At 43.4% G+C, this 26,623-nt stretch overlaps 1 protein-coding gene and 1 pseudogene across 7 annotated transcripts; both read right to left on the reverse strand.

The window, feature by feature from the left end:
* Window positions 1–2,963: 2,963 nt before the first annotated feature.
* On the reverse strand, window positions 2,964–24,357 carry UPF3A (UPF3A regulator of nonsense mediated mRNA decay). 7 transcript variants are annotated; one of them, XM_012935656.2, is made up of 10 exons: window positions 24,098–24,356; window positions 22,975–23,081; window positions 21,390–21,496; window positions 18,406–18,504; window positions 18,188–18,298; window positions 13,374–13,429; window positions 13,132–13,287; window positions 9,071–9,231; window positions 6,119–6,416; window positions 2,964–3,870 (listed from the first exon to the last, which is right to left on the reverse strand). In XM_012935656.2, exons 1-10 carry the CDS (start codon window positions 24,302–24,304, stop codon window positions 3,847–3,849), a joined length of 1,326 nt encoding a protein of 441 aa, XP_012791110.2. In that variant the 5' UTR covers window positions 24,305–24,356; the 3' UTR covers window positions 2,964–3,846. The 7 variants fall into 7 exon arrangements, with proteins under 7 accessions (XP_012791110.2, XP_054973887.1, XP_054973892.1 ...); XM_055117912.1 differs by lacking the exon at window positions 6,119–6,416; XM_055117917.1 differs by lacking the exons at window positions 6,119–6,416; window positions 9,071–9,231 and having other exon boundaries at window positions 13,144–13,287; window positions 24,098–24,357.
* Window positions 7,495–7,612, reverse strand: LOC129400893 (small nucleolar RNA SNORA70; annotated as a pseudogene).
* Window positions 24,358–26,623: the final 2,266 nt, after the last annotated feature.

The following is a 26,623-nucleotide window of genomic DNA, read 5'->3' on the forward strand; positions in this document are numbered from 1 at the left end:
TTTCCTATTCATAATACAAGGTTACGTGGGTCAGAGCAATAATGCAGTGGATAGAGTGCTTGCCTTTGCATGCAGCTGACCTGGGTTCAATCCCTGGCACTCCATATGGTCCACAAAGCCTGTCAGGAATAAGCCCTGAGTGTGGCCCAAAAACCAAACCAAAACCAAATTAGGTTACTTAAGTAACTACTTTTCTTTTAGATGGGTAACAGTGAAGGCTTCTGGGAGCAATCTGAACGTTTACAAGATAAAAATGCTTCTAATGCAAACAGATCGGGACAGCATTTACAAAAAGCTGCTAGCTTTCCATCAAAATACAGTCCAAAGGAAGCTGACACAGAGAAGACAGCATTTTCTAAACAGAAGTAACAAGACAAAGGTTTTTAAATAGAATCTTCATATAGTCATGATTATCATTAGACTTGCCTATTGCTGGGAGTAAATTGAAGCAATTATTGATGAATTTAAGTTGGGTAATTTTTTTGGGGGGAGTAAGGCAGTTTGGGTCACCTTTGGTTTGTGCTTAAGGCTTACTTCTGGCATGCTCAGCCATGTGCAAGGCAAGCACCCTACCCGTTGTATTATCTCTCTGATCTCACGAGTAATTATTTTAAAAACAAAAAGCCCTCTTAGGCTTGCTCTTAAAGTCCACGTTCTCCCTTGAGCACATACCTGCTTTGCTTGTCTGTTTCTTTGCTTAGTCCCATGCTAGAGAAGCCTCTGTGTCTAGATCAAAATTCCTGTTTCTCTCTTCTCACACCCTAAGTTTCATTCAATAACAACTACCTTGCTTCATTAAAAAAATTTCTCAATTCAGTGTTCTGAAAAAATGTATTTTGCTCTTGTTTTCTTTTTTTGCCATTAATATAACATGGATTAAGTAAGATGAAATGCTTTGAATCTAAAAATGGGGAATGATAGAAAATGGTCAGAGGTTTTTCTGAGAAACTGCTCAAAAGTGAAACAACAGGAGGTTAACCCTACATAGTCCCTTAGTCGGGCTGGAGCAATAGCACAGCGGGTAGGGCATTTGCCTTACACTCGGCCAACCCAGGTTCGATTCCTCCGTCCCTCTCGGAGAGCTCGGCAAGCTACCGAGAGTATCCTGCCCGCATGGCAGAGCCTGGCAAGCTACCCGTGGCATGTTGATATGCCAAAAATAGTAACAACAAGTCTCACAATCGAGATGTTACTGGTGCAAATTGATGCCTACGACAGTGCTACAGTGCAGTGCTTGTCCCTTAGTCTCCTAGAGAACCTCATTCCTGCCCTAGGACTAACAATGCAAAACTTCATGGGTATGTGTAGCTTTTTTTCGTTCCCGTAAAAAAGGAATTTCATTGTGTCCTGCCCTGCCTGTCTTAACAGTGAGTACAGAGGCAGAGTGATAGTACAGCAGGTAGGGGGCTTGCCTTGCAAGCAGCCAACTCAGATTTGATCCCCAACACTCCTTATGGTCACCCAAGAACTTCCAGAAGTGATCCCTTAGCACTGGTTGGTGTGACACAAAACCAAAATCAATAAAAAAGGGTTATTGTTCTATACCAGTGGTTTCAAATGCATTGGGAATCATTTGCTGGGAGGGAGTGGATTAGGGTTTTTTTTTTGCTTTTTTTCTGGAGTGAGGTAAAGTGTAGGATAACATAGGGTTTGTCCTTTCAGCCTTGCCTCAGAGAACTTAGGTTTACCTGGTTACACCCATCACAGTGCTCCCATTCCTCTGTTTATCTGTAAACTTTTCTCTGTACCCTCCTTCCCAACTAGATAATCCCCTTTCCCCTAATCAGATTCTGTTAGCTTGTAAAATCAGATTCTTCTAAAGACTATGAACTTGTAAGTTAGTGTCTTTTGCATAGTTTACCTTCAAGCAGTCCTTTCTGTATGGACACAGGAAGACAGTGAATATTGTGCTTTGTAACTTGGGAGTTGATTGACTCCAATAATATTTACTCCTGGGCATCTGCTTTCTCGACTCACTTGCCCTTAGTTCCTAGCACCCCAAAAGCAGGGTTCCGACGGGGGACTGAATGGACCCAGGGCAAGCTGTGAGCTACCCTGGCATTGAAATGGGCCAGGCCAAAGCGCCACAATATTCAACTATAAGTTTAGAGCATGGTCATACACAAATGCTGTCATGATCCAAAAGTAATGACGAGATTAGGACCCTGCTGGGGTTAGGAAGATTAACCTGGCCCGAGGACTGTGGTCTGGAATGTATAGTGAGATGTCCTCAGGAAGAACCAAACTTTAAGTTTTTATATCTCTTACTGTGCTCATACAGAATGACATTGCTAGAAATATTAGAAGTAGATTTACTACAACTATTTAAGTGGATTACTAGCTGAGAAAAGAAGAAAGCGACACACACTTGTTTGGATCCCACCCTTGAGCACATTTCCTAGTAATCTGGAGTAATCTCCTTAGATGAAATTTTGTCCTTGAGGAGTGGTCTTACCTCTCTGTTGATTTGTTAATGTTCCAACCTACCTTTGTGTTACCACCCTATGTGATTGCTATATAAACTAAGACTGTAAGATCTGAGGGGGTAGAGACAGAAGCAGAAGGGGAATGGAGATTGGAATAAACTGCACAGTTGATACCGACCAGCCTGGCACTCATTCCTTCCTTCGCCTACCCATCTCCGTCAGCCTCCCTGGGGTGGGGGAAGTGGCGTGAGACTACCGAACTTGGGCGACGGGAGAGATAGAGCGCCGCTGCCTTTTGTGAACACACAGTAAAGTTGACAGAGCACATTTGTAATATATTTGAAGTGTGCAATGCAATGATTTGATATTCATGTACATTATGAAAGTATACATACAGATCCTTCAGTTGTTCTTGTGAGAACTGAGGTTTCACATATGACAAGGAATAGACATATTAGCAAAAATACTCAATTACAGCTATAATTTAAAATATAATATATTTTTTTAAAAAACATGTAGGAAAGTTTAAACTTTAAATCCATAGCAACAAAAATTTTATTTAATAAGTGGTTCAATGCCAGCGCCAAAAGAACATTAACAATAAAATTTTCACTACGACAAAAAGATATTATCAAATGCATAACTGCAAAAAGCTTTTAAGTCATTTAAAAACAAAACTTCCTAAGACTGCAAGAAGTATAAATACAAGATTCCTGTACCCATGCAATCTACGTTCTCTGTGCTTTTTGGCATTACTGGTTAAAAATACCACTAAGAAAGTAATTACAGCTTCTATTGAGTTTTCTTTGGTGACAAAGTCCCTATCAGAGGGACAACACAAAACTTTGAAGGATGCTTATGACAAAGGTGCTAGATGCTGTCACAAAGGTACTAGCTTCTAAGCAACAGGACTCACTCACCATGAAGATGGATGCAGGAACTACTACAGATCCTACAAAGAGGGTGAACAGATCGGAAAAAACTCACTGAGACGTTACTTCTTCACATATGGGAAATCACACTAATGTGATACTATCTTCTCCATTTTGGCCATACTTGCTTACTTTCCAGAGATTATTTTCTTTTTGGGCTAACTGATACATACTAATTCACACTAGAACTGGTAAAATATATAAAAATTATACATCTTTAAAGATTGTTTCTTTCCGAGGAAGGATGTGATGTTTCCATGCTATGTTTATATTTCTAGTTTCTTCTTCCCGCAGCTTATCTTCAGTTGGTATCTATTATTCAGCATGCCCTTTCTGACCAGGGAATGCTGGGCAGGAGCTCACTGAGTCACAAACATGGTGCGTGAATCCATTCCCTGGGCCTTTTGGAGCTCACCCCTCCTCCCATCACGGTCCTCCTCAGAGGGTCTGCCACCATACTCTCATGCCTGGATGCAAGCTCCTGGCTGCTAGAGCTGCAAAGCTGGCCAGTCCTGCTAGGACAAAAGGGTGGGTTACTGTTCCAAAAACCAGCATCATATCTCTATTCCTAGAGCATTATCATTAAATAAAGTAAATCAGTTTTCACACATTTTGATACAAAACCAAAGCAAACAAAAAAAAACAATAAAAAGAAATTCAGCTAGCATTTAAAGTAACTTCACAGAAATACTATCTTGGAAAAGTTAACATGCAAACCTAAAATATTATGGATAGATGAAGATTCAAAAGTCACATCTCAGTTCCTCAAAGTCACAATGCATAGTAAGGTCACAAAAGGGAGGCATGCCCCTTCAGACAGTCATGAACTAAACAGTGTTTATAATTCACAATAACCAATTCTGTGTAGCCAATTCCTGAAATGCCCTCTTCAGAGAGCATGCTCACCCAGAGTCTATTAAGCCCCTAGAAGTGCAGAAACAGAAACAATGACTAAAGCACATGAAATGTAAAGAGTGTCTATTCCAGAGATGACAGTGAAGTCAGAAACCAGTAAGGACAGGGGGACAAAGTCCTCTAGGAAAAAACCCGGTCCTCTAGGCTGCCTCATTCCTTGCCCTACTGTCTTCCCACAGGCTCTTAGAGCCAAGGACATAACCCAATCATAACCCAGTGGTCCCTGAAGACCACTTCACCAAGATCTAGCTATGAGAAGGCCCAGCAGTGTCCTGCCCCTTACCATAAGCCTCACCAATGAGAAGAGCAGGAGAGGGCTCCACAGGCTTTGAATCCCACCTTCTGACTATAGCCAGCATGACTAGCTCTGCTTTTCACCAGTTAATATCTGTGCACAGATGAGTGAAAAGCTGATGCTGAAAATACAGCCAGGGCTTGTGAAGACACTATTACCACTCGAGCAGCACAGATCAGACTGAGAGAACGAAGTATTGAAGCCCCACACTAAAGACATGTTCATATTTTGGGAATTGCCACTGCCAAATAGTTGAAAACTGATTATTTGAAGAATGACTCCCACTGAAAAGACCCATGCTACATAACAGAGCTATGGGTAGACTTTTGGGTAACAGACATAAGACTAAGGTGAAAGAGGGGTTTCTTTTCATCTGAAGTTCTACCTCACCTTTACTGGAAATATTTTGAAAAATCACCATCATTTCTGAAATTGGGAAGATCTGAAAGGAATGATGCTGAATTAAAAAGTCAATTTCTGGGACTGGAGCAGTGGTAGATAGGGTCTTTGTCTTGCATATGGCTGACTTGGGTTCTATCCCCAGCATCACAAATGGGTCCCTGAGCACCACTGCCAGGAGTTAATTCCTGTGTAAAACCAGGTGTGGCCCCCAAAATCAACAATAACAAAAAAGTTAATTTCAAAAGGTTATAGTGGGCCAGGAAGATGATCGAGTTCAAGGTTTTGCAGGCAGGAGCCCTGATTCACATGGTCACCTAAGTACCATTAGAAGTGACTCCTGAGCACTTATCCGGGAGTACCACCCAAACAACCACTGAGTGTGACCCCTAATATCAAAAGAACGAAAAAGGTTACACAGTGAATGCTCCTATTATTACAGCATTCCTGAAGTGAGGAAGTGGGAGATAGACAATAAAAAGGATGTCAGGGCCAGAAGAGGATAGGGAATAGGGTCTGGTAGCCCAGAAACAAGTCTCCATCTACTTGTGATGCTTTTGAACTGAGTGATGCTGACTTCTGAGAGAAAAGCTATATGCTGGGGCCAGGGATATGGTGTGGTGGCAGAACACGTGTCTTATATGTAAGGATTCCATTCTCAATACTGCAAATGAAAATGTTGTTGGTTGGGCTAAAAGACGATCCCAATGCTGGGTTAACTTTATAGATCTAACTATTGGTATTTTTGAGCCATCTGATTATTCACCAATAATCAGACTGTTATGAATAATATATAAAAATCTCCAAGAAATTTCATGTTTCCTATCTAGTGGTAAATTTTGGAATACTGTCATTATTTACTCACAAGAAAGTGGTATGAATAAAACACACTCTTGATTTCCTAAGGAAGGATGGCTATTTCACTTAGGATTTGACGTGCAAGACTAGGTGCCATTAATGGGTAAAAGTGAATGCTATAGAAATCCGCCCTCAGGGCTTTCTGCTCCCTAGATATCAGTAGGGTGAGACTCAGTCAGTGTGCAATCCTGAACTTGAACAAACAGCAAAGTGTTTCTCTGCTGGTTTAATAAAAGGGTTTCTATATGGAAAATACAGACTGGTAAGAAGTTATGCAAGAAGAAGAAAAGAACCTTGCTTCCCATGCGCTCCTGTTTGGATGCCTGGCCATCTTCACTCTTCTGCTCTCTCTCTGGTCGCTCCAAAGCCTCCAGAGCAGCACCACTTTCTTGACTCCCCTTCTTCCCTCTGTCAGAAGCAAATCCTTTCCCCCATTTTGGCTCTTCATCATTTTTTCTAGTAACCTTGTCAAACTCATAGTGAGCTCCAGGTTTTTTACTGTCATCCAAGTAGTATCTTGGTGCTTCCAGTTCTTTTTCTAGAAGTCTTCTCTTGATATCCCTCTGCTCTTTACCACTGTCATTTTGTGACCTGGGATTCAATATAAACCATCAGTGGCCCTGTGCAAACGCTTTCCTGATCACCTGTCTTCCCTTGTGACCAACATTTCACAAAAGCAGAGATGATGTAAGTCTGCTCGTCCTGTACTGCTGAACTTGCACAGGCAGACACAATGTAGGCATCCCATAAAGTCACTAAAAACATGAGTTCACAAGGTGACAGCAAAATACCACTTCACTAAAGTACCACAAAGAACAGGCACTATGCCAAGGTATCATATACATTTTTTTTTTTTTTTGCTTTTTGGGTCACACCCGGCGATGCACAGGGGTTACTCCTGGCTCATGCACTCAGGAATTACTCCTGGCGGTGCTCAGGGGACCATATGGGATGCTGGGGATCAAACCCGGGTCGGCCGCATGCAAGGCAAACGCCCTACCCGCTGTGCTACTGCTCCAGCCCCTCATATACATATTTAAAAAATTCTCAGTAACTCGCTGAAAGATAAACCTGGAGACAAAAGTAGTCAAATGACTTTCCTAGCAGCCAGATATAGATTCATTATATCACAGAACCAATGAGATAGTTTAAATTTTTGCTCTAAGCATGGTTCAAATTAGTGGAAATTTAATAATATGAGCAAATTTTTGTTGTTGTTAAGAAGCAGGACTTGATATGGTGGGAGTGGAATGGAGAGATGAAGGCTGGGGTGGGAAGCAATGACTGGGAGTGGGGGCAGCTCCAAGGATCTCAGGAATGCAGGGCCTCCAGAGGCCCACTATCTGTCCAGGGGCCTATGACTCTGGATGTGTTTGAACCCACAGCCATCTGGGATGGGCCACTTCTCATCTGCATGAAACTTGGCAAAGCCCCACTTCTTGGAGATATGAATCTTCTGGCAGTCAGGGAGCTTGAACTTGATCCAGTGCTGAATCTTCTTTTATCACATTCTCCTTGTTCTATATTTGGGTGCAGATGGACATGATGATCTGCCAGTGTGGACCCTGCCACTGTGCTCTGGGGCTTTCCAAAGGTTCCCCCTGGAATAGCTACTTTGAGCCTGAGACTGAGGTCAGCATGAGAGCAGATGGGATTGTCCATGGTAAAGGACTGCCCCCGAGATCCCTTACTACAGCCCAAACAAGCCACAGGCTGCATATACTACCAAGAAGGCTGCTCACTGTCTGCAGCCACTGCTTACCAGGCCCCACGGGGTGTATCAGCAAACTGCTGCGGAAGAGAAGTAAGTGTCTGCTTAGCTCATTGCTTAGGGCATACTCCTGACTCTGGGCTCAGGGATCATTACTAGAAGTGCCAGAGGGACCATATGGAGTGCTGGGGATCAAACCCAGGTTGGCTGCCATAGTATCTTCTCTGGCACCTAATTTGGTTCTAAAAATCATTCCCTCCATGAATAAAAGGCAAAACTGGTTCATATTCAAAACCATTAGGACTGGTGTGGACAAAACAATGTGTAAGCCAAGGATGAACTTGTGCCAAAAAAAGTGAAAAATCAAGTGTAATATCACTAATAAATGAACTACAATGCTAGAAGATCACAGATTTGAGAGTCAAGTATAAGTTTATTTATAAACCAGTAAACCAGGACCCAAAAAACAGAGGGCAAAACAAACTATTACAATCCTGTATATAAGAAAGGCAGAAGAAGTAGAGATTACTGTAATTCTAGATAAATGACAGCCTTGCCAAGGCCCTGCCATATCCTCTCCAAATTCAAACCAACTTCCAATCACATTTGTGAACAGAACAGCCAAGTTCTAGGAAGTTGTGTGGGTCTGTAGATGCTGCCATTTGGAGAAGAGAGGAGACCTGAGCCTGGGTCAGGAGGGGAGGCTTTCCTGGTAAGCATTCTGCTGGTCTCACTCAGGTTCCTCCACCATAATTCCCAGACAATATCAGAAAAATGGCAATTTCAACCAAAAAATTACAGCACTCAGAATTCTCTTTCTCGCAAAGATTTCCAGCTCTTAGAGACTGGATTCACAAACTTTAAGTAATGTAGATAGATTGAAGCATATCTGCAAGATCAAATAGATAAAATGTCTCAAAATACAGAAGAAAATTAAAAGTAATAGGAGAGGATCCTATTGACCCAATGAGCAAAAACCAGCAATCTAAAAGGAAGAACAAAAAGTGGCAATGGTTTGCTAAAGAGAGAGCTCAAAGGGTGGGAGCACATGTTCTGCAGGAGGGAGACCCAGAGTTGATCCCTCCATGGTCCACTGAACACTGCAGGTGGGGGGTGAGGGGGGCGAGCAGAATTATTGAAACTAGGTGTAGTCCCCCATGGCAGAGCCTGGCAAGCTACCCGTGGTGTATTTGATATGCCAAAAACAGTAAGAATAAATCTCACAATGGAGACATTACTGGTGCCTGCTTGAGCACATCAATGAGCAAGGGGATGGCAGTGGCAGTGACAGGTGTAGTCCAAAAGTACTGTGACCCAATAAACAGATAAATGAAAAGGCAACTGTCTGGAGGCTGAAGACTATGCATTTACTAAGTTTCCAGCATGAACACAAGAGAAACAAAGATGGATAAGCATGTTGGGGTATGAATTTCAAAAGCACTAGTATGAGCAAGGTTCACTTGATTATTACTCTGTGATAATCCTGTAATGCTTCACCACCAGGTCAAAGAAGGAAAAAAAAGTGCATGCTCACTTTTCCTGGAGCTCCTCAAGTGATCCCTCGTGGGGCTGGGGCCTCACAGATGCACAGCCAGGGCAGTGCTCCTGCTTCCCATCTCCAGCATCCATCTCCTCACCTCTTTCTCTGGCTTTCTCAAGGGGGACTTCCTCTCCCTTTTCTGGCTTCTTAAGTAGCTGAGAAAGTGTAATGTTACTAAAAACATCACTTTAAGGTGTATTATAAAAATAAGTTGCTCAGTAACTAAAATTAAGAAAATCCAACAATACTGAGCCCAGGTGACTGAACAGAGCCGGGAGAGTAAGCTAAGGGAAGGGTTCTGGTAAAATACAAAGGGAAACATTCAACAAAATACTCTAGTCAAAAAAGACTCAGGGAGAGCTAAGATCGCCTATGAATGAAGGAATGCTTCTGTATGGGAAGACAATCTCTCCCCTACTCTTCTAGGGTCTGGCTGAGATATTCCTGTAATGAAAGGCAGATGAGCAAGTGAAAAAAAGAAGCAAGCTAACAGCAAACTAATAGCAAAAAAAGAAGCAAGCAAAGAAGCAAGCTAATAGAAAACTAAGAGCAATTTCTATATACTGGGAGAGATCCAGAAAATAGAACTCCCTGAGGGACCTGAGACACCGCCTTCAACACCAACTGCAGGTGGAGGGAACACGAATGTGGCTGGGAATGGGAGGGCATGGGAATGACACAGTCAACAGGCCTGCAGGTTGTGCATGCTTAGAAGTGTTTTTGCCACTGGCTGCTTTCAAGAGATTTGGTGATTTTCCAGAGCTTTTCCAAGTTTGCTTTTCCTTAAAAATAACTAGCTAAAAATAATCCTTGTGGCAAAGATATATTTGGATTTCAGGTTCAGAGCACTAACCACCACACCATGGAACCCTCCAATGACAAAGATATAATTGGGACTAGCAAATTTTGCTCCCCTGTTACACATAGTGATCTAATTTCTATTTCTTTGTTGAGACTCACAGACAAGAATCTAAAAGGCTTACAACACTATGTCAATAGTGATTGTTTTTAGGTGACAAAATTGAAATTACTTTTTTCCTTTCACCTTTAGGTTATAGTTTTTCTAAATTGTAAGGGCCACACCTGCAGAACTCAGGGAGTACAGGCAGGAGTGCAGTGCTTGAGCAGGTGAACGTCTCACCCAAATGGTGTCTGAGCTCCTGCAACCAGGCCTACATCTTTCAAGGTCACAGAACAACACTTTGAGGTAGTTAGGGGCATGTGGTGCCAGTGACCAAACCAAGGACCTCAAACACACTATTTACTTGAGCTCTCCTCCCAGCTCCTTAAAAAAATGCAACATTAAAAAATACAGGATTGCTTTGCAAATCAAAAGGAATCAGTTATTTCACCAATAAAATAGGTTTACTCAGAGGAGCCAGAGCAATAGTACAGCAGGTATGTAACTTGTCTTGTACACAGTCAAACCAGGTCCGATACTAGTTTGAGCACAAAGTCAGGACTAAATTCTAAGTAGTGACATCCCTCAGCTCTATTAAAAAAAAATAGGATTTGCTCAGAAACAAAAATATGGCAGTTCAGAAAGGTGAAATACAGCTGCACTTCCCAGGTTAAAAGTCTCCACCCCCTTCTAGAGCCACTGCAGGAGGCTGAACAGAGAAGAACCTCCTCTTCTTTTGCAGGCCCCTGTGGGGAGGCAGCATAACTTCCTGTTAGAGAAGGAGCACAGACAGGTCTTGTAGTCTGCTGATTTCACAGGCATGGAAACTCTCTTCTAGTCTCCTGACTTAATTTAAATAAGATTTCTTGACATCAGTGTTTTTTAGAACAGATAAAAGCAGAGATTTTCAACCTTATTACACCTATGGACTGTACGGTACTTCAAACTGGCTGCGGAAAACAAACAGTTAAGCATCACTAGCTTTTTTGAGAACCAGCAGGAAATTTCTGTAGACAGGCACTGACTGAAAACCACTAGATAGATTTCTTTAAAAAATAAAAAGAACAACTTTCTTCTTTGACAGATTGAGCAGGTTATAAGGATACATTTACTTGAGTCTGTGAATTGGGATTTTCCCATTATAATTCCTCTTTTAAAACACAAATAGGCAGTATCTATTGCAGACCATAAAAGGGTTTTGGTTTTTTGAGTACTTTTTGAGTACTGAGAATTTAGTTCTCACTCATAAAAGTGAACATATTTTAAGTTGCTGCATACTAAAATTATAGTCAGGCATAGTGCAACCAAAAGAGTCCATTTAAGAGTGAAAAAGGCATTCCAGTATGGAAGCATCTGCATTCCAAACGTGGCTGTGCCATTACTTTCTTTTACTTCATAGGGGTGTCTCCTCTTTCTGGAGAAGTCCCATTCCATCTTGAATGTATTAAAACCTCTCTCTCTTTTTTTTTTTTTTTTTTTGCTTTTTGGGTCACACCTGGAGATGCACAGGGGTTACTCCTGGTTCTACACTCAGGAAATACTCCTGGCGGTGCTCAGGGGACCATATGGGATGCTGGGATTCGAACCCGGGTCGGCCGTGTGCAAGGTTAACGCCCTACCCGCTGTGCTATTGCTCCAGCCCCTAAAATCTCTCTTCTTTCAATAAAATCTCTCAACTCAAATTTAGAAAAACAGGGTCAAAGACCCTGTGCCAGGTGCTGGGAAGATGGTTGTGAATAAGAAACAAGTGACTTTCCAGCTCAGCTAGGTAGTGCTGAACACAAAGTAGGAGAAAGGTATACACAATGATAAAAAAATAGAACAAAGGAGGCCAGAGGGATAGTACAGGAGATAAGGAGATTTCGCATTGCATGCAGAACCCTGGTTCAAATCTTAGCACCACATATAGTCCCCTGAGTACTGCTAGGTGTGGCACAGCATCCCCCAGGGTGGCAGGGCCCAGGGGTGGGGAAGAACAAGATAACAATGGGGCAATAAATGAGGCAAACATAGACAATGAAAAGACAAAGAAATGAGGGATGGGAAGAGTGGGAACAGTTTCTTTCTTTAAAGAGTTAAGAAAGGGTTACATAAGTTACAAATAACTGTGTGAAGGCTAGAGAGTACAGGGTAGCCTCCCTGTGGACAGACCAATGGAGGTCTGAAGTAAAATCAGTCCAGGAAGGGAGGAAAGAAAGATGCAGAGCTGACACGAGCCAGGGGCACAGAAGGAGCTGGGGGTGGAGTAGCTGCCCACTGGAGTGTCCTGTCCAGCCCTCACCTTCAGTATGGGTGTATAACCTGGCTCTCACAGAGATCTGTTTTCCAAGAGTCGTGTACAAAGGGTCATGTGCCTTCGTTATGCAGTGTTCCTATAGCACACAATTCAGGATTTGTATGTGTGACTTGGCTTACCTCTCAACCTGTTTCACTAAGCCTGTGGACTAAGAAAGCCAAGCCTGAGCCTTTACAGGTAAAGACAGAGACCCCAGAGGCACTGGGACTGTGTTTCAGCTTCCTAGAAGTCTGCTTATGTAGGCTTATAAAGGTAAAAAAGTAGAGTGGTCACCATGCAGGTCCACTTGATGCAAACTCAGCTAGCAAGTTCTAGTAGGTGGAAAGTACCTATAATCTTGATCAGTTGAAATTCAAGCCTGAGCAGTCTGGTTCAATCTATGAGGTACATGTGTGTGTGGTGGAGTAGGGGGTAGGTGCCAAGGGGTGAAATGAAGTGCTTCTAGCCTCCTCCTGTTTCCTATATACTCGGTCTTCAAAACAGGCTAAGCCTAAGGAATGCCTGGGAAACACAATTTGAGAATAATTGGTAGGACAGAGAAAAGGAACTATAATAATAATATAAGCTGAATAATATAAATAATATAAGTCTTCATTAAAAAATGTTTTGGTTTTTGGGACACACCCAGCAGTGCTCAGGGCTCACTCCTGACTCTCACTCAGGGATCACTGGCGAGCTAAGGGAACTGTACGGGGTGCCAGGGACTGACCCTGAGACAGCCATGTGCAAGACAAGTGCACTACCTGCTGTGCGGTCTCTCCAGCCCCCTCTTAAAATATTTTAAAAGCTAAAATACCTGAAGATTAGATTAGTACAGCAAAACAAATTTTTGAAAACTAACTTTTTCCCCAAAATTACCTTAATCCTTACTTCTTTCTCATATTTTTTCTGTTTGTCTGCCTCTTTCCTCTTAAATCTTTCTTCTTCTCTTCTCTTCTTTTTTTCTTCCTCACGTAAGCGTTTCTTTTCCAACTCCCGCCGCCTCCTCTCTTCTCTTTTCTCTTCTCGAATTCTCTGAAAATGTGGAAAAGAATGTGTAAACTAACTGCCCAGAATGGCGCAAACAAGAAGGAGAGTCATCATGTAAAAGGTGGACCTACCTGCTTTTCTAATTTTCTGTTTTTAATATATTCCAAAAGAGGTGTGGTTCTTCGAGCTAAAATATAAAAATTGTAGTTTAAAATAATTTTTTTTTAATTTATTTTTTAACTTTTTATTGAATCACTGTGAGATAGGCCCTTACAAAACTGTTCATGATTGGATTTCAGTAATAGTCACTGTCACTGTTACTGTCATCCCGCTGCTCACGGATTTGCTTGAGCGGGCACCAGTAACGTCTCCATTGTGAGACTTGCTGTTACTGCTTTTGGCATATCGAATACACCACGGATACTGCCAGGCTCTGCCACGCAGGCGAGATATTCCCTGTAGCTTGCTGGTCTCTCTGAGAGGGGCGGAGAAATCGAACCCGGGTTGGCTGTGTGCAAAGCAAACGCCCTACCCGCTGTGCTATCGCTCCAGTCCATTCCATAAAATGAGATTTGAAATAGTTGTTTTCAGCTTAACCATAAAATATTTAGAAGAACATTTACAATTTTAATTTTATATGATCTGATATTAAGGTTTTGTTTTGTTTTTTATATTGAGTTTTTAGGGGAGCTGTTTTTATTTAATTTGGGGGCCACTCCTCAAAAAGTATTGAAGGAGCATACCCAGTGTTCCTCAAGGAGTACGTAGTGCCAAGGGTTAAACCCAGGGTCTCCAGCATGCAAAGCATGTGCACTAATCCTCTGAGGGATATTCCTGATTCTAGGGGAATTCTCATTCCATCAATATGTCTGGTAATTTGGAGTTAAGGACAACTTTACACATAGTAGGTATGAATTCTTGCTCTTTTTTTTTTTTTTTTTTAAATGCTGGGGCTATATCTAATGGTGTTCAGAATCTACTCCAGCTCAGTGCTTAAGGGCTGGTTCTGGTCATGAGTGCCAGGGATTGAACCTGGGCCACTAGGGTACAAAGCAAGTGCTTCAACTTTTGAACTTTATATCTAGCCCCTAACTGCTAAAAAAAATCATATTTTTTACAATTATTACAATTATTTTGTAAATATTTGTAATAATTGTCAATTATTTACAATTATTTTGTAAGTAATTCTATATTATTTACAAAAATGGTTAGAGGGGCTGGAGCAATAGTACAGCAGGTAGGACGTTTTTGCCTTGCACGCAGCTGACCCGGGTTAGATTCCCAGCATGCCATATGGTCCTCTGAGCACCGCCAGGGGTGGTTCCTGAGTACAGAGCCAGGAGTAACTCCTGTGCATTGCCAGGTGTGACCCAGAAAGCAAAAAAAAAAAAAAAGTGTTAGAATCAAAATGCAAATGCAAGATGAATGAAATACATAACTTCCTACATGTTCTGAGTGGCTCCCTATTTTTGCAGAGATTTCAAATCATCATGCACCATTTATGTATTTACTTTCATTCTGAAAATTTCTTCCTTTCCCGCTCTCTAGACAATGGATAAGGCAATGTGGATTGTTATGTCTCAGTTATAGATAAATCAAGATGATCAGTCTCAGACTACAGTTGAGGAGCACCGTGGATGGACCTAGGACCACGACCACTGGTTCTCTAGGGATGTGTCCTTCCTTTGCTTTCATGCTCTGCCTGTCCCAGCTGACTAGGATGAGTCCACATGGGTAACTTGCAGACACTAGGTGAGAATGCAGCTAGGAAGAGCTGAGACGGTCTAGGTTCTTCTGTAGGTCTTCAAGGCCTCTGGCTACATGAGAGAGGAAGAATACTTGATGCCCCTGAAGATTGACATGGCATTTCCAGAATCCCAAGGGGCAGGAATTAATTGGGAATTATAGGAGCTCTTGGGTAGGGATTTGTAACTTGGACTTATCTAATGGGAAAGTGACCTGGCCAGTGAGGGCTCTGCAGAGGGAGTTCTCATCCATCAGCTAGGGGCAAGGCGAGACCTCCCTGGAGGTAGTAGGGGATCTGTGACACTAAGACTCCCATCTTCCTTCCCTTCTCTCTTATGAAACACCTTCTTTGTTACCTCAAAGGACCCATGTGAAAGGTAAAGGAAGCATGTCTAAGAAGATTATTTACAAGTCATGCCAATTTTTTTTTTTTTTTTTTTTTTTTTTTTTGCTTTTTGGGTCACACCTGGCGATGCACAGGGGTTACTCCTGGCTCTGCACTCAGGAATTACCCCTGGCCGTGCTCAGGGGACCATATGGGATGCTGGGATTGAACCTGGGTCGGCTGCATGCAAGGCAAACGCCCTACCCAGTCATGCCAATTTTATCACTCGTTAAACAGAAACTACAGGGCTAAGTAACACAACAGTAACTTAGTTAACTTACCAATGAAAAAATAAGGGGACTGACCCTCAGGAAGATCTTGGCAGAGACACATTATTGCCAAGTGTCAGTTACATCCATCTGCTCTCTGGCCCTGAAGGCACTGCTTCAAATGCAGAGAGAGCCCTCACTGATAAGAACCATTACAGACCTACATAAGGTCCAATAGTATCCAAAAAAAGGAAGGCCTGTCCTATGAACCACTGGATGAAGATTCAAACTTAAAAGAGAAAAGCTCTTCAGCTTGGTCTGGGGCTGGTGGGCTCCAAGTCATTTCACCTGTCCATTCAGAAACAAATCACAGAACACTGCCTGGGCACCAGACAGTGGGCCATGTGTGAGGGAGGTGAGAAAATGGACTTGGCTGGAGTTTGCTGCACAGTATCTGACTAATCAACAAGGGAGACACAAACCTGCTTCCTCCTGTATCTGCCCAGTTAAACAGGGAGGCCGAAAAATGGGTGGAGAAAGAAGGAAGTCATAATTTCCCACTTGCTTCTTCTTTCTCTTCTTAAATTCCACCTGCTCTGCCATGATTCTCATTGACTTCACCCTGTCATCCCCAGGCCCTAATACTACCACCATCTGCTCTCCTGCTCATGTCAGATGCCTGGAGGCTGAGAAGAATCCTTCTGTCCCTTCTTCCCGTATCCAGTCAATGCTGACTCTTGTCAAGCCCACCTACAAGATAAATGCTGAAGATCAGGGGTGTAGCTCAGTAGAAGCCCTTGAATGTGTGAGGCCCTGAGTTCGAGCCCTTGTGCCTTGTAAGAAAAGTAAACAGCTAATTCTGCCAGTTTGGTGTACAAAGTCTTCCTGGGACCACAGCAAAAGCCTCTGGAACAGAAGTAGACAACCCATCTCACATGGAGTAACCAGAGTGATGGGAGATGAAGTTGACCATGGCACTTACTGTTTCCAGCTGAATCAAATCCAAGCCCAGCAGCATGACAACAGGTGCCCATGTGTGCCAACCAAACAGTTCCAACACACCAGCCTGGCCATCTCTTCTCCATTTCTTAGCACAACCAGTCTGAGGGTATCACTCTAGAACCAGTCTTTGAGTTCATTATCTGGTGGCTCAGCTTGAAGCCTGATTTTTCCTTATGTCTATTGCAGTCCCCTGCATGAGAAAGTCCACTACCTGAGAATATGGGCCCCATGTATTCTCAGGCCTAGGAGCATTTGCAATGAATAACAACAGGCAAATGCACCGTAAGTGCAACTTAGTATTCATTTCAATCAGCAAAAATCGTGAGTCATATGTTAAATAATCTGTAATAAAATATAAAAATTTCACTATTAAAATAATAAAGCATGGGCTAGAGCGATAGCACAGTGGGTAGGGCCTTTGCCTTGCACACGGTAGACCCAGGTTTGATTCCCAACATCCCATATGGTCCCCTGAGCACTGCCAGAGGTAATTCCTGAGAGCAGAGCCAGGAGTGACCCCTGTGTATCGCCAGGTGTGACACAAAAAGCAAAAAAGAAAAAAAACATATTAATGGAATCTTTAATAATAGTAATCTTTCTTATTTAATAGTTCGACTACCTTCAGCTGTATCGAAACTTGTCCAAGTAATGTATTATGCTAGGACCACAAAGCTAAAAATACAACTCCATGGGGGTAGTGGTGGGGTGGGGAGATAACTAAGAAGGTAAATTATAAATAGTGTAATCATTCAGTGCCTTGAATCTTTTGTTTTATTGTGGTTTTCTTTTTTTTTGGGGGGGACAGGGGGCCCATATCTGGCAGTGTTCAAGGCTTACTCCTGGCTCTCACTCAGGAATGCAAGGTAAGGCAAGGGGTACGAGGCAAACACTCTACCCACTGTACTAATACTCTGGCCCCAGAAATGAGATGTTTTAACAGAAGCAAAATCACCTTATACTATGCAAAGCATCTTATTTCTATAATTGCTCTTTGCAAAGAATTCAAATTCTGATTCTGGATCTGGAGAGACAATAACGTGGATGGGGTGTTGCCTTGCACACAGTCAATCTAAATTCAATTCCCAAGCACTGCCTGATTCCAACTTTATGGCATAATCTCCTTCCCTATAGGCACAGAGCACTCAACCACATACTCTGATTCTGGAGCAAAACTCAGAAACAAAATAACTAAAAACACAGGTGCTTTCCAACAATAATGCTCAGAAATATTTTTCCAAGTTTTGATCTTGCCATCTTTTTGGGAAATACCCTGTAGCTGGAAAATACTCTATATTTCTACAAAGACTATCACACACCACGAGCTTTAGAAATAATCATGCAAAAGAAGCAACAGATATTCTACAAATATGTTCTTTTTTGTTTGTTTTGTTTTGTTTTTTGCTTTTTGGGTCACACCTGGAGATACACGGGGGTCACTCCTGGCTCTGCTCTCAGGAATTACCCCTGGCAGTGCTCAGGGGACCATATGGGATGCTGGGAATCGAACCCGAGTCAGCTGCGTGCAAGGCAAACGCCCTCCCCGCGCTCCAGCCCCTACAAGTATGTTTTTCAACAAAGATTTTGAAGAAAGAGTAAAACAGACCAATAAGTTCTCTTGTCTTTGCCTCTATGTCTCCCAGAAGAGTTTCAGGATTGGCACTGGTTTTCTCTTCTTCTATACAGTAAGTTTCTAAAAACTTCTTATATTCTGGATCTGTAAATTAAAAAAACAAAAATGAAATTTCTCCTCTCCATATATGGGAGAGAAATATTTGATCCATGTATTTAATTTCAAAGCCTAGCATTCAAATGAGTACTCACCATCTTCAATGCTTCCAGTTTTGACATCTTTTTTCTTTAGCTTCTTTTTAGTTATCTTCTGGAATGGAGCAAACTCTACCACTGCAGGATATTCTAGGCCTTAAACCAAAAACAAACTCCAAAAACCGTTCTGAAATTCTAATACAGTCACTTCAATAAATAATCATCTAACATACCTAACATTATAACTATAACGTTATCATTAAAACTGTGATTCATTTTCAAGCAACTTAGTAAGTTAAACACTCCATATTTAAACAAAGTATGAACTTGGAGTTGGAATAAAATTTATTAAGTAGTAGTAAGTTAGATGACTGAACACAACTAGTCATCAAACTGTAAATATTAAATTGGTGAATATACATAACTTATGCCTCAATAAACCTAATCTACCCCCACTAGAGTTTATTACAGAATACCACTAAATAGGTTTCTTAGTCACATTTAAAACATTTTATATGGTAAAGTTAATTCAATTATTGTGTTACATGAGTTAAGAGAAACTACTGTGCTTAGGACAGTCTTAAGAAGAATTAGCTTCAGTGGATGTATATAATAGTTCAGACTAAGATTTTCCTCAAAGAGAAAAATTTTGAAGAAGTCACTAGAAATTGATTTTGTATGTGTGGAGAAACCTGCACACACAGACACATAGTCACTGAGAGAACCTGCTGAATGTTTAATCAGTAAATGGGAGACTTCTGCCTTGTTACTCAACCCACTGACTAGACACCTTTAGTCTTATCAGGAATGGTCAAAGGAATACAAGACTGAAACTCGTTTATCTGAAAGACAGTCTTTTATTTTGGGGCCACACGTGGAAGTACTCTGGGGATACTTCTGGCAGCACTCAGGGGACTTAGCAGACTGTGGAGTGCTGGGGATTGAACTCAGGGTCCTATGCACAAGGCATGTATTTCAACCTCCCCAACCTGACATTCAGAACAAAGTTAAGTATCTTGAATAAACAAGGACAATGGCTGACTCAAGGTTTTATCTGCAGTGCCTGGTGCATAACTTGCTACAAAGCTACAGTATTCAAAACAAAGTGGCAGAAACTCAATGGCTTTTGATTAAGGGTGACAAGACTGTACTACAGGTTAAAAGGTTTCCACAGGGGCTGGAGCGATAGCACAGTGGGTAGGGCATTGCACGCGGCCGACCCGGGTTCGATTCCCAGCATCCCATATGATCCCCTGAGCACCGCCAGGAGTAATTCCTGAGTGCAGAGCCAGGAGTAACCCCTGTGCATCTGTAGGTGTGGCCCAAAAAGAAAAAAAAAAGTCTCTTCAATAAATGATGTTGAAAAACTGGACATGTCACATGCAAAAAAAGAAAGAATGAACTGGACTCTTCTCACCATTTATAAAAGTTAACTCAAAATAAGTTCAAGGCCTAAACATGAAATCTAGAAGTATAAATCTCTTGGAAAAAAAAAGGAAAATTTTTATGATACTGAATTTGGCAATGATTTCTGAGATAACACCAAAACTAAAAAAAAAAAAAAAAATGTCAAGAGTTATGTCCTGAACATCACCAAGGATGGCCAAAAGCCCAAAATAGAAAAAAAGAGAAAGAAATTCTGGCATAAATTATAACATGAGGACATTAAGATCAGTGAAATAAGGTAGTCACAAAAAAATAAATACTGTGCAAATTACTTGAATGTGATATCTAGGGTAATCCCATTCATAGAAACTCAAAAGCAGAACACTGGTTGCTAGGGCTCAAGGAAATCATACCGTATTTCAGCTCCGTAAGAAGAAGAAAAGTGTTGGGAACTGAACAAGGTGAATATACTTAACACCATTAAACTACACACTTGCAAAGGATTAAGATGGACACCTGTTACACATTTTACCATAGTTTTGTGTTTCTTTTGTTTTATCTTGTTTGAGGGATACTCTCATGAATATCTCAATGTCTCAGAGATTACTCATTGTTCAGAGGCTCATACATGGTGCTGAACACTGAACAGGGCTTGGCCACATAATGGGGAATACCTGACCCTCATTACTTTCTCTGTGGCCTCACACTCTAACTTTTAAAACCTAACTTTTAAAACCTTAGAAAAGTTATTTGAGTTACTGGGGGGAGGGCGCGGAGAGCATTCACACAAATGTCAAATTACACGTGCTTGCTTTCTTTCTATTTTGGGGGTGCAGCATGTTTGATCCATACTTAGGGCTTACTCCTGGCAAGGCTCAGGGGTCCATATGCTACAGATTAAACCAGGATCATGAAAGGCAAGTGCCTTACCCAAGTACTACCTCTTCAGTTCCTCAGTCAAGCCACTTTTGAATAATCTTTTCAGTTTGCTATCCATAATGGAAGAAAAGGAGATACTTAGCAGTGAAGGGCTGGGAACAGAGGGAAGAGGCTGAATGGTGATGGACAAAAACAGTATACTTATACTAGGTGCTCAGACTTGCAAGCAGCAAACACAATAGCTGACAGGCTGATAGACGAGGAGGAAAAAAGTCAAAAGCATTATCCAAAAAGTATATAGAGATTTTAACCCATTTCAGTATGTGTTCAACAAATTAAAAAACTTATATTCATTGCTACAATCCCATCCCTGCCCCCATCACCTGCTTCATAACATCATCCAGAAATAGGACAATCTGAAAAGAGTGTCTTATTTAGAAAGAAGTACATGTAAATGAATATTTTTTAAAAATTTCTATCAAAACTTAACTTGGGGGTATAAAAAAAAGGTTCATTTGTCCACAAAACTTAAAAAATCTTTTTACTCCCCAATGATATGCAATAGGTTGTCACTATTAAGCAGAGTAAGTAGAATATTTTGGTTTATATATACTTTTAATTTTTAACAGAGGTATACAATCACAGTAACATAATAAAAATGTGTGAACTTATTTTAGATTAGTATCTGAGGAATTCTTAGTTAAAACTTAGAAATACTCCAGCAGCATTTCAATGTCATTAGGAATTATACTAGTTTAAAAAATCAGTGACTCAACCTTTATTGTCAATGAAGATATATCCATCAAAACGATCTCTAAAAAGAAGGATGTCATCAGGATTTCTAAAATTAATATATGCTCTTGAGTAGAGATGAGGATGAAGACTGAAATAAAAACAGTGAAAAATGTTAATTACAAATCAAGCCTCCTTTAATGTTGCTTCTCTAAAAAATTTCTAGAGACAACAAACTATTTCAGGTAAAGCTTTTACTATTATATGATCATCTATCAGCTAATTACAATAATCTGGTTAGTCTTTAGCACGAGGTGTGGAAGGGAGAGAGATAGATAAAGAGAGACAGAGAGAGAGAGGGAGAGAGAGAACAGCAAAACATTAACAGATCTTCTAGTGACATGGAGATATGACAGTCCATTTCTCTGCTGTGCAAAGTCAGGGTTAATCAACTAGTCTAGGGGTCAGGAAGAAAGAACAGGAGTTAAGGTGTTATGCAGCAGACCCAACGGGATCCCTAGCACCTCATAGGAATCCCCAAGCAACATCAGAAAAAAACCCTGAGCTCAGCTGGGTGTGGCACCAAAATCAAAAACAAGAACAACAAAAATTGGTCTGAAAGTTTTTTGAAGAAATTTTGCTATAAGTGATTTGTTTATAGAAGAAAACATTACTAGAGAGATTCTCTTCTGATTTAAAACGTTCTGGCAAAGTATTACAGTATCTGGCACAGGGTCCATAACTGACTAAGCTATTCTTCATTACCTCACAGCAACCAATTTTCTTCCCAGCCCATTCACAGATGAGGACACGGAGACTCTGAGAAAATAGGCTCTTTGTAGGGAAGTTCCCTAACAAAAAGTTGAGGCTGGGTTCCTCTCTGAGTCACTCTGAGCTCAGTACCAAGTGTCCTTAAACTGGGTCAGTTTTCTTAACCTTTAGTCTCCAGAAAATCATCTTTGTTTTTATTTTCTGCTGTTTTATTATTATATTTACTTGTATTTATAGATTATGATATTTACTGTTTCACTGATACTTTTCTTTGAAGACTGACATTGTTCACTTAAATGTATGTCTGTTAAGACAAGATTAATGGCTACAATGAGAATTCTGGTGTTCATAAAAAGGCTCATAATGATCATGTCGTGAAACCGTCATCCTCTAGCTTAACTGCCACGGACAGAGGTTAAGCTGATGTCGACGCTGTTCATAAAAAGACTTACAGGAATCAACAGTTCTGTCACTATCATTACGAGCCATAAAAGAAAAGAAAAGACACTTGGCAGGTGGGGGAGAGGCACGAGGTGGCTTTTGGATTACCCAGCGCCTTTATCAAAGCTGCACGTGACGTGCGTTCATTTGCGAATCTTAACCTGGACATCACCTTGACGCACGCGTCACTCCCCAACGCAAACTACTGCTATTCGGAACTGGGCTTCAAAACGCAGAAGTGACTGCGGGCTGCTCCCAGCTGTGGCGACGCCAGCAGGGGCACATTTCGGATCTATTTTGGAGGAATTCCCTCCTCAGAAGTGACCACAGGTGAGCATGCGGACTGAAAGAAGATGGCAAAGCGGACGGTTTCTGGGTCTCCAAACTCCTACCCACGGGCTCTGGGCGGCGTCGCACCTGAGGTCGGCGGTGCAGAACTCGAAGTAGTCGTGCGCGGGCAGCGGGCGCAGCTGCTCCTCCAGCTGCTCCTTGGTGAGGCCGGGCGGGAGGCGCCGGATCACCACCTGCGGACACGGGCACGGGGGCTGCACGGGCTGGGGAGAGGGCACGGCGGCCTTTCCCGTCCCCGCCAGGGGCCCGACTGGACACCCGCAGGCTCGGACCTGCGCCGCCCCCAGCCCCAGAGCAAACGATGCACGGGAACAGCACCACCCGGCCACGGCCCCGCCTCCCCCGTAGCCCCGCCTCCGCACCTCCGCATAACCCCGCCCCTAGGCCCCCTCCCCCGCCCCTCCACATAACCCCGCCCCTCAGAGCCGCCTCCGCACCCTCCACATAGCCCCGCCCTCAACACCGCCCCGCCTCCGCACCCTCCAACACAACCCCGCTCCTCAGTACCACCCCGCCCTTCAGCCCTTCGACTCCGCCCCTTCACATAACCCCGCCCCCCAATACCGCCCCGCCCCTCAGCCCTGCCTCCGCACCCTCCACATAACCCCGCCCCTCAGAGCCGCCTCCGTACCCTCCACATAGCCCCGCCCTCAACACCGCCCCGCCTCCGCACCCTCCACACAACCCCGCTCCTCAGTACCACCCCGCCCTTCAGCCCTCCGACTCCGCCCCTTCACATAACCCCGGCCCCCAGTACCGCCCCGCCCCTCAGCCCTGCCTCCGCACCCTCCACATAAGCCCGCCCCTCAGGTCCGCCTCCGCACCCGCCACATAACCCCACCCCTTAGTACCACCCCGCCTCCAACCTCGCTCCTCACCCCGCCCTTCATACCGCCCCGCTTCCAACTCCGCCCCTTAGGCCCCGCCCCCCAGCCTCCGCTCCTTCCACTCAGCCGCGCTCCCGCCGCGCCCCTCAACCCCGCCCCCCACGTAGCTGCGCCCCGCCCCAACTCCGCCCCTCAGCCCCGCCCCGCCTCCAAATCGGCCGGGCCCAAGTCAGCTCTGCGTACCCCCGCCCCGCCCCCGCCCCAACTCCTCCCCTCGGCCCACCCCGCGGCCAATCCCCCTTCCGGCGAGGGCTGCCTGCGTCACCCGCCTGCCCCGCCCTCCGGCAGGGGCCCGCCCCCACCTTGCTCAGGGCCGGCCTCTTTTCCTCGCGAGGGTCGCCCGCGCCGCCCCCGCCGCTGGAGGACGGGGCCCGAGGCCCCTCGATCTGCCGTCTGGGCGACTCCCAGCGGAACTGCACGTCGACGGACGACGGCTTTTCTCGGCCGCTCGGGCCCCGCGCAGCCGCCGCCGCCCCGGGGCCCCCGAGGCCTTCCTTCTCCGGGCGCATCCCGCTCTCGCCGCCCAGCCGCCGTTCCCGCCCGTCCGCGCCAAAGCCTCGCGAGATCTGTGCCGCCCGCCCCGCGCTCGCCCAGCGCCCCGCACGGACATCTCGGCACGCCGCGCCCCTCCCGGCTCCCCGCCCTTCTTCAGGTCCCCCGCCCCGCTCCCGCGTCTCCCGTCTGCGGGGCCTCCGCCCCAGGCACAGCCCCACCCCCCGGCTCTGCGGGCGCTTGGTGGGCGTCCACGGAGACGGCCGTTGGGCAGAAGTTGGCGGAGAATCACACTTGGGAATTAGGGCCATCTTAGGGGGCGAGGAACGTCGCCGCTCCGTGCCGACTAGACGAGTGCCCCAGAGTTGGGCTGCCTGAGGACCTCCGGGGCTTGGTGGTGGTGCTGGCTGGACTTGACCAATAAATGCCCAGACCCACTGCCCTGGAAACAGAACCCGAAAGCTTTCCAGTATTATTTTTCTCAAAGTACATTTTTTTTTAGCGCGGGAGCAACCAAATACGGTTCACATCTATACAGGCAGTAACCCTTTTGGCCTTAGGTTATATTTAAACGCCATTTTCCCATATTTTGTTTGGTGGCCAGATCTGGCAGTGCTCAGGGGGTATTCTGGTGTTGCTCTGGGAATCTTGTGGTGCTGGGTATGAACGCAGGCCTCCCCTACTGTATTTTCTCATTTCTGAAAAGGATCACGTTGGCTATGTATGTTTTTTATTCACTGCATCTTTTTTCCAAAAACTTCAAACACAGAAACTAGAATGGTATTGACATTAAGGGAGTCACTTGACAAATAATGGATCCGGGTTTAATTCAATTTGGTTCTTTCTTGAATCACAGGCACCTGAGCAGTTTTCTCTTGGCCCCAGGGAGTGCACTGCGGACTACAGTGTTTGGCTGCAGCTTCTTCAGTCCAGCCTCCCTCCTGCATTGTCGGCCACAGAAACACTTTAAGATTCAAAATGCAGTTCCAAGACTTTTTCTAAAGCTCCACAAAGGGCCAGGAGCCGTTTTCAATGTTCAGTATTCATTTGGAGACATTTATGATAAAAATTGTACATATTATAGGTTGTTTCTTTCGTCTCAACAAAATTACATTAATAGGGGCCAGAGAGATAGCTTAAGTAAGTGGTAGGGAGTATATGCCTGGTATGTAGGAGGCCCAGAGATGGATTCCCTTACACTGATTATCTGGGACCCCAGCATCACTAGGAACCCCCAGCTTTGAAGGCCATAGCCCTGTTTAAAAAACAAGGAGTTGGAAAATTCAGTGACTTTTTTCAAAGACATGGAACAAACTAATAAAATTTGTATGGAGTGGGAGGGACACTGGGTTTACGGGTGGTGGAGAATGGGCACTGGTGAAGGGATGGGTTCCCAAACTTTGTATGAGGGAAGTATAAGCACAAAAGTGTATAAATCTGTAACTGTACCCTCACGGTGATTCTCTAATTAAAAATAAATAAATTAAAAAAAAAATTTGTATGGAACCATAAAACGCCCCAAATAGCCAAAGAAATCCTAAGAAAACAAAAGAAAATGGGAGGTATTTCAGTCCTTTGTACAAAGCTATAAATAATCAAAACCGCATGTACAGAGATAGACCTGTAGACCAATGGAACAGAATGGAGAGTCCTGAATGAAGCCCCAGAAGCAAAACACGTAAAGTAAAGCAAAGAAAGCTAACTAACAAATGTTGGGAAAATCAGAACCATACCTCACACTTGCACAAAAGTAAAGTGAAGGTAAATTAAAGATCTCAAGATCAGAATAGAATCCATAAAACAAACATAAGTAGAATACTCCAGGAAACTGACCTCAGAGAAATCTTCAGAGATGACCACAGTGGAAAAGACAACAAAAACAAAAATATCTCAAAAAGCATAGCACAGTGAAAAGAACTTAAGTTCTTTCTAATAAAATGACACCCTACTGAATGGAAGAAAGTATCTGCATGCAGACTACTGATAAAGGATTGATATCCAAAGTCTATAAAGTACTAAATTTACCAACAAAAAAATTTCGTAAATGGAGATAAAAGACACTTCCCCTGAAGAAGACATACAGATGGCCAACAGGCACATGAACAAGTGCTCATCATCACTCATAATTAGAGAAATGCAAACAAAAAATGAGATACGATGCCTGTGAGAATGGCACATATCAAAAACAATGGAAATAGTATGTCAGGTTTGTAGTGAGAAAGAAATCCTCATCTACTGTTGGTGGAAATGTCATTCCGCTATGGAAAACACTATAGAAATTTAAGAATTTCTTTAATTTCTTTTCAATTTAATTTTAATTTGCTTTAATTTCTCTA

This window comes from Sorex araneus, chromosome 1 (assembly GCF_027595985.1).
Source record: "Sorex araneus isolate mSorAra2 chromosome 1, mSorAra2.pri, whole genome shotgun sequence".
NCBI lineage: Eukaryota > Metazoa > Chordata > Mammalia > Eulipotyphla > Soricidae > Sorex > Sorex araneus.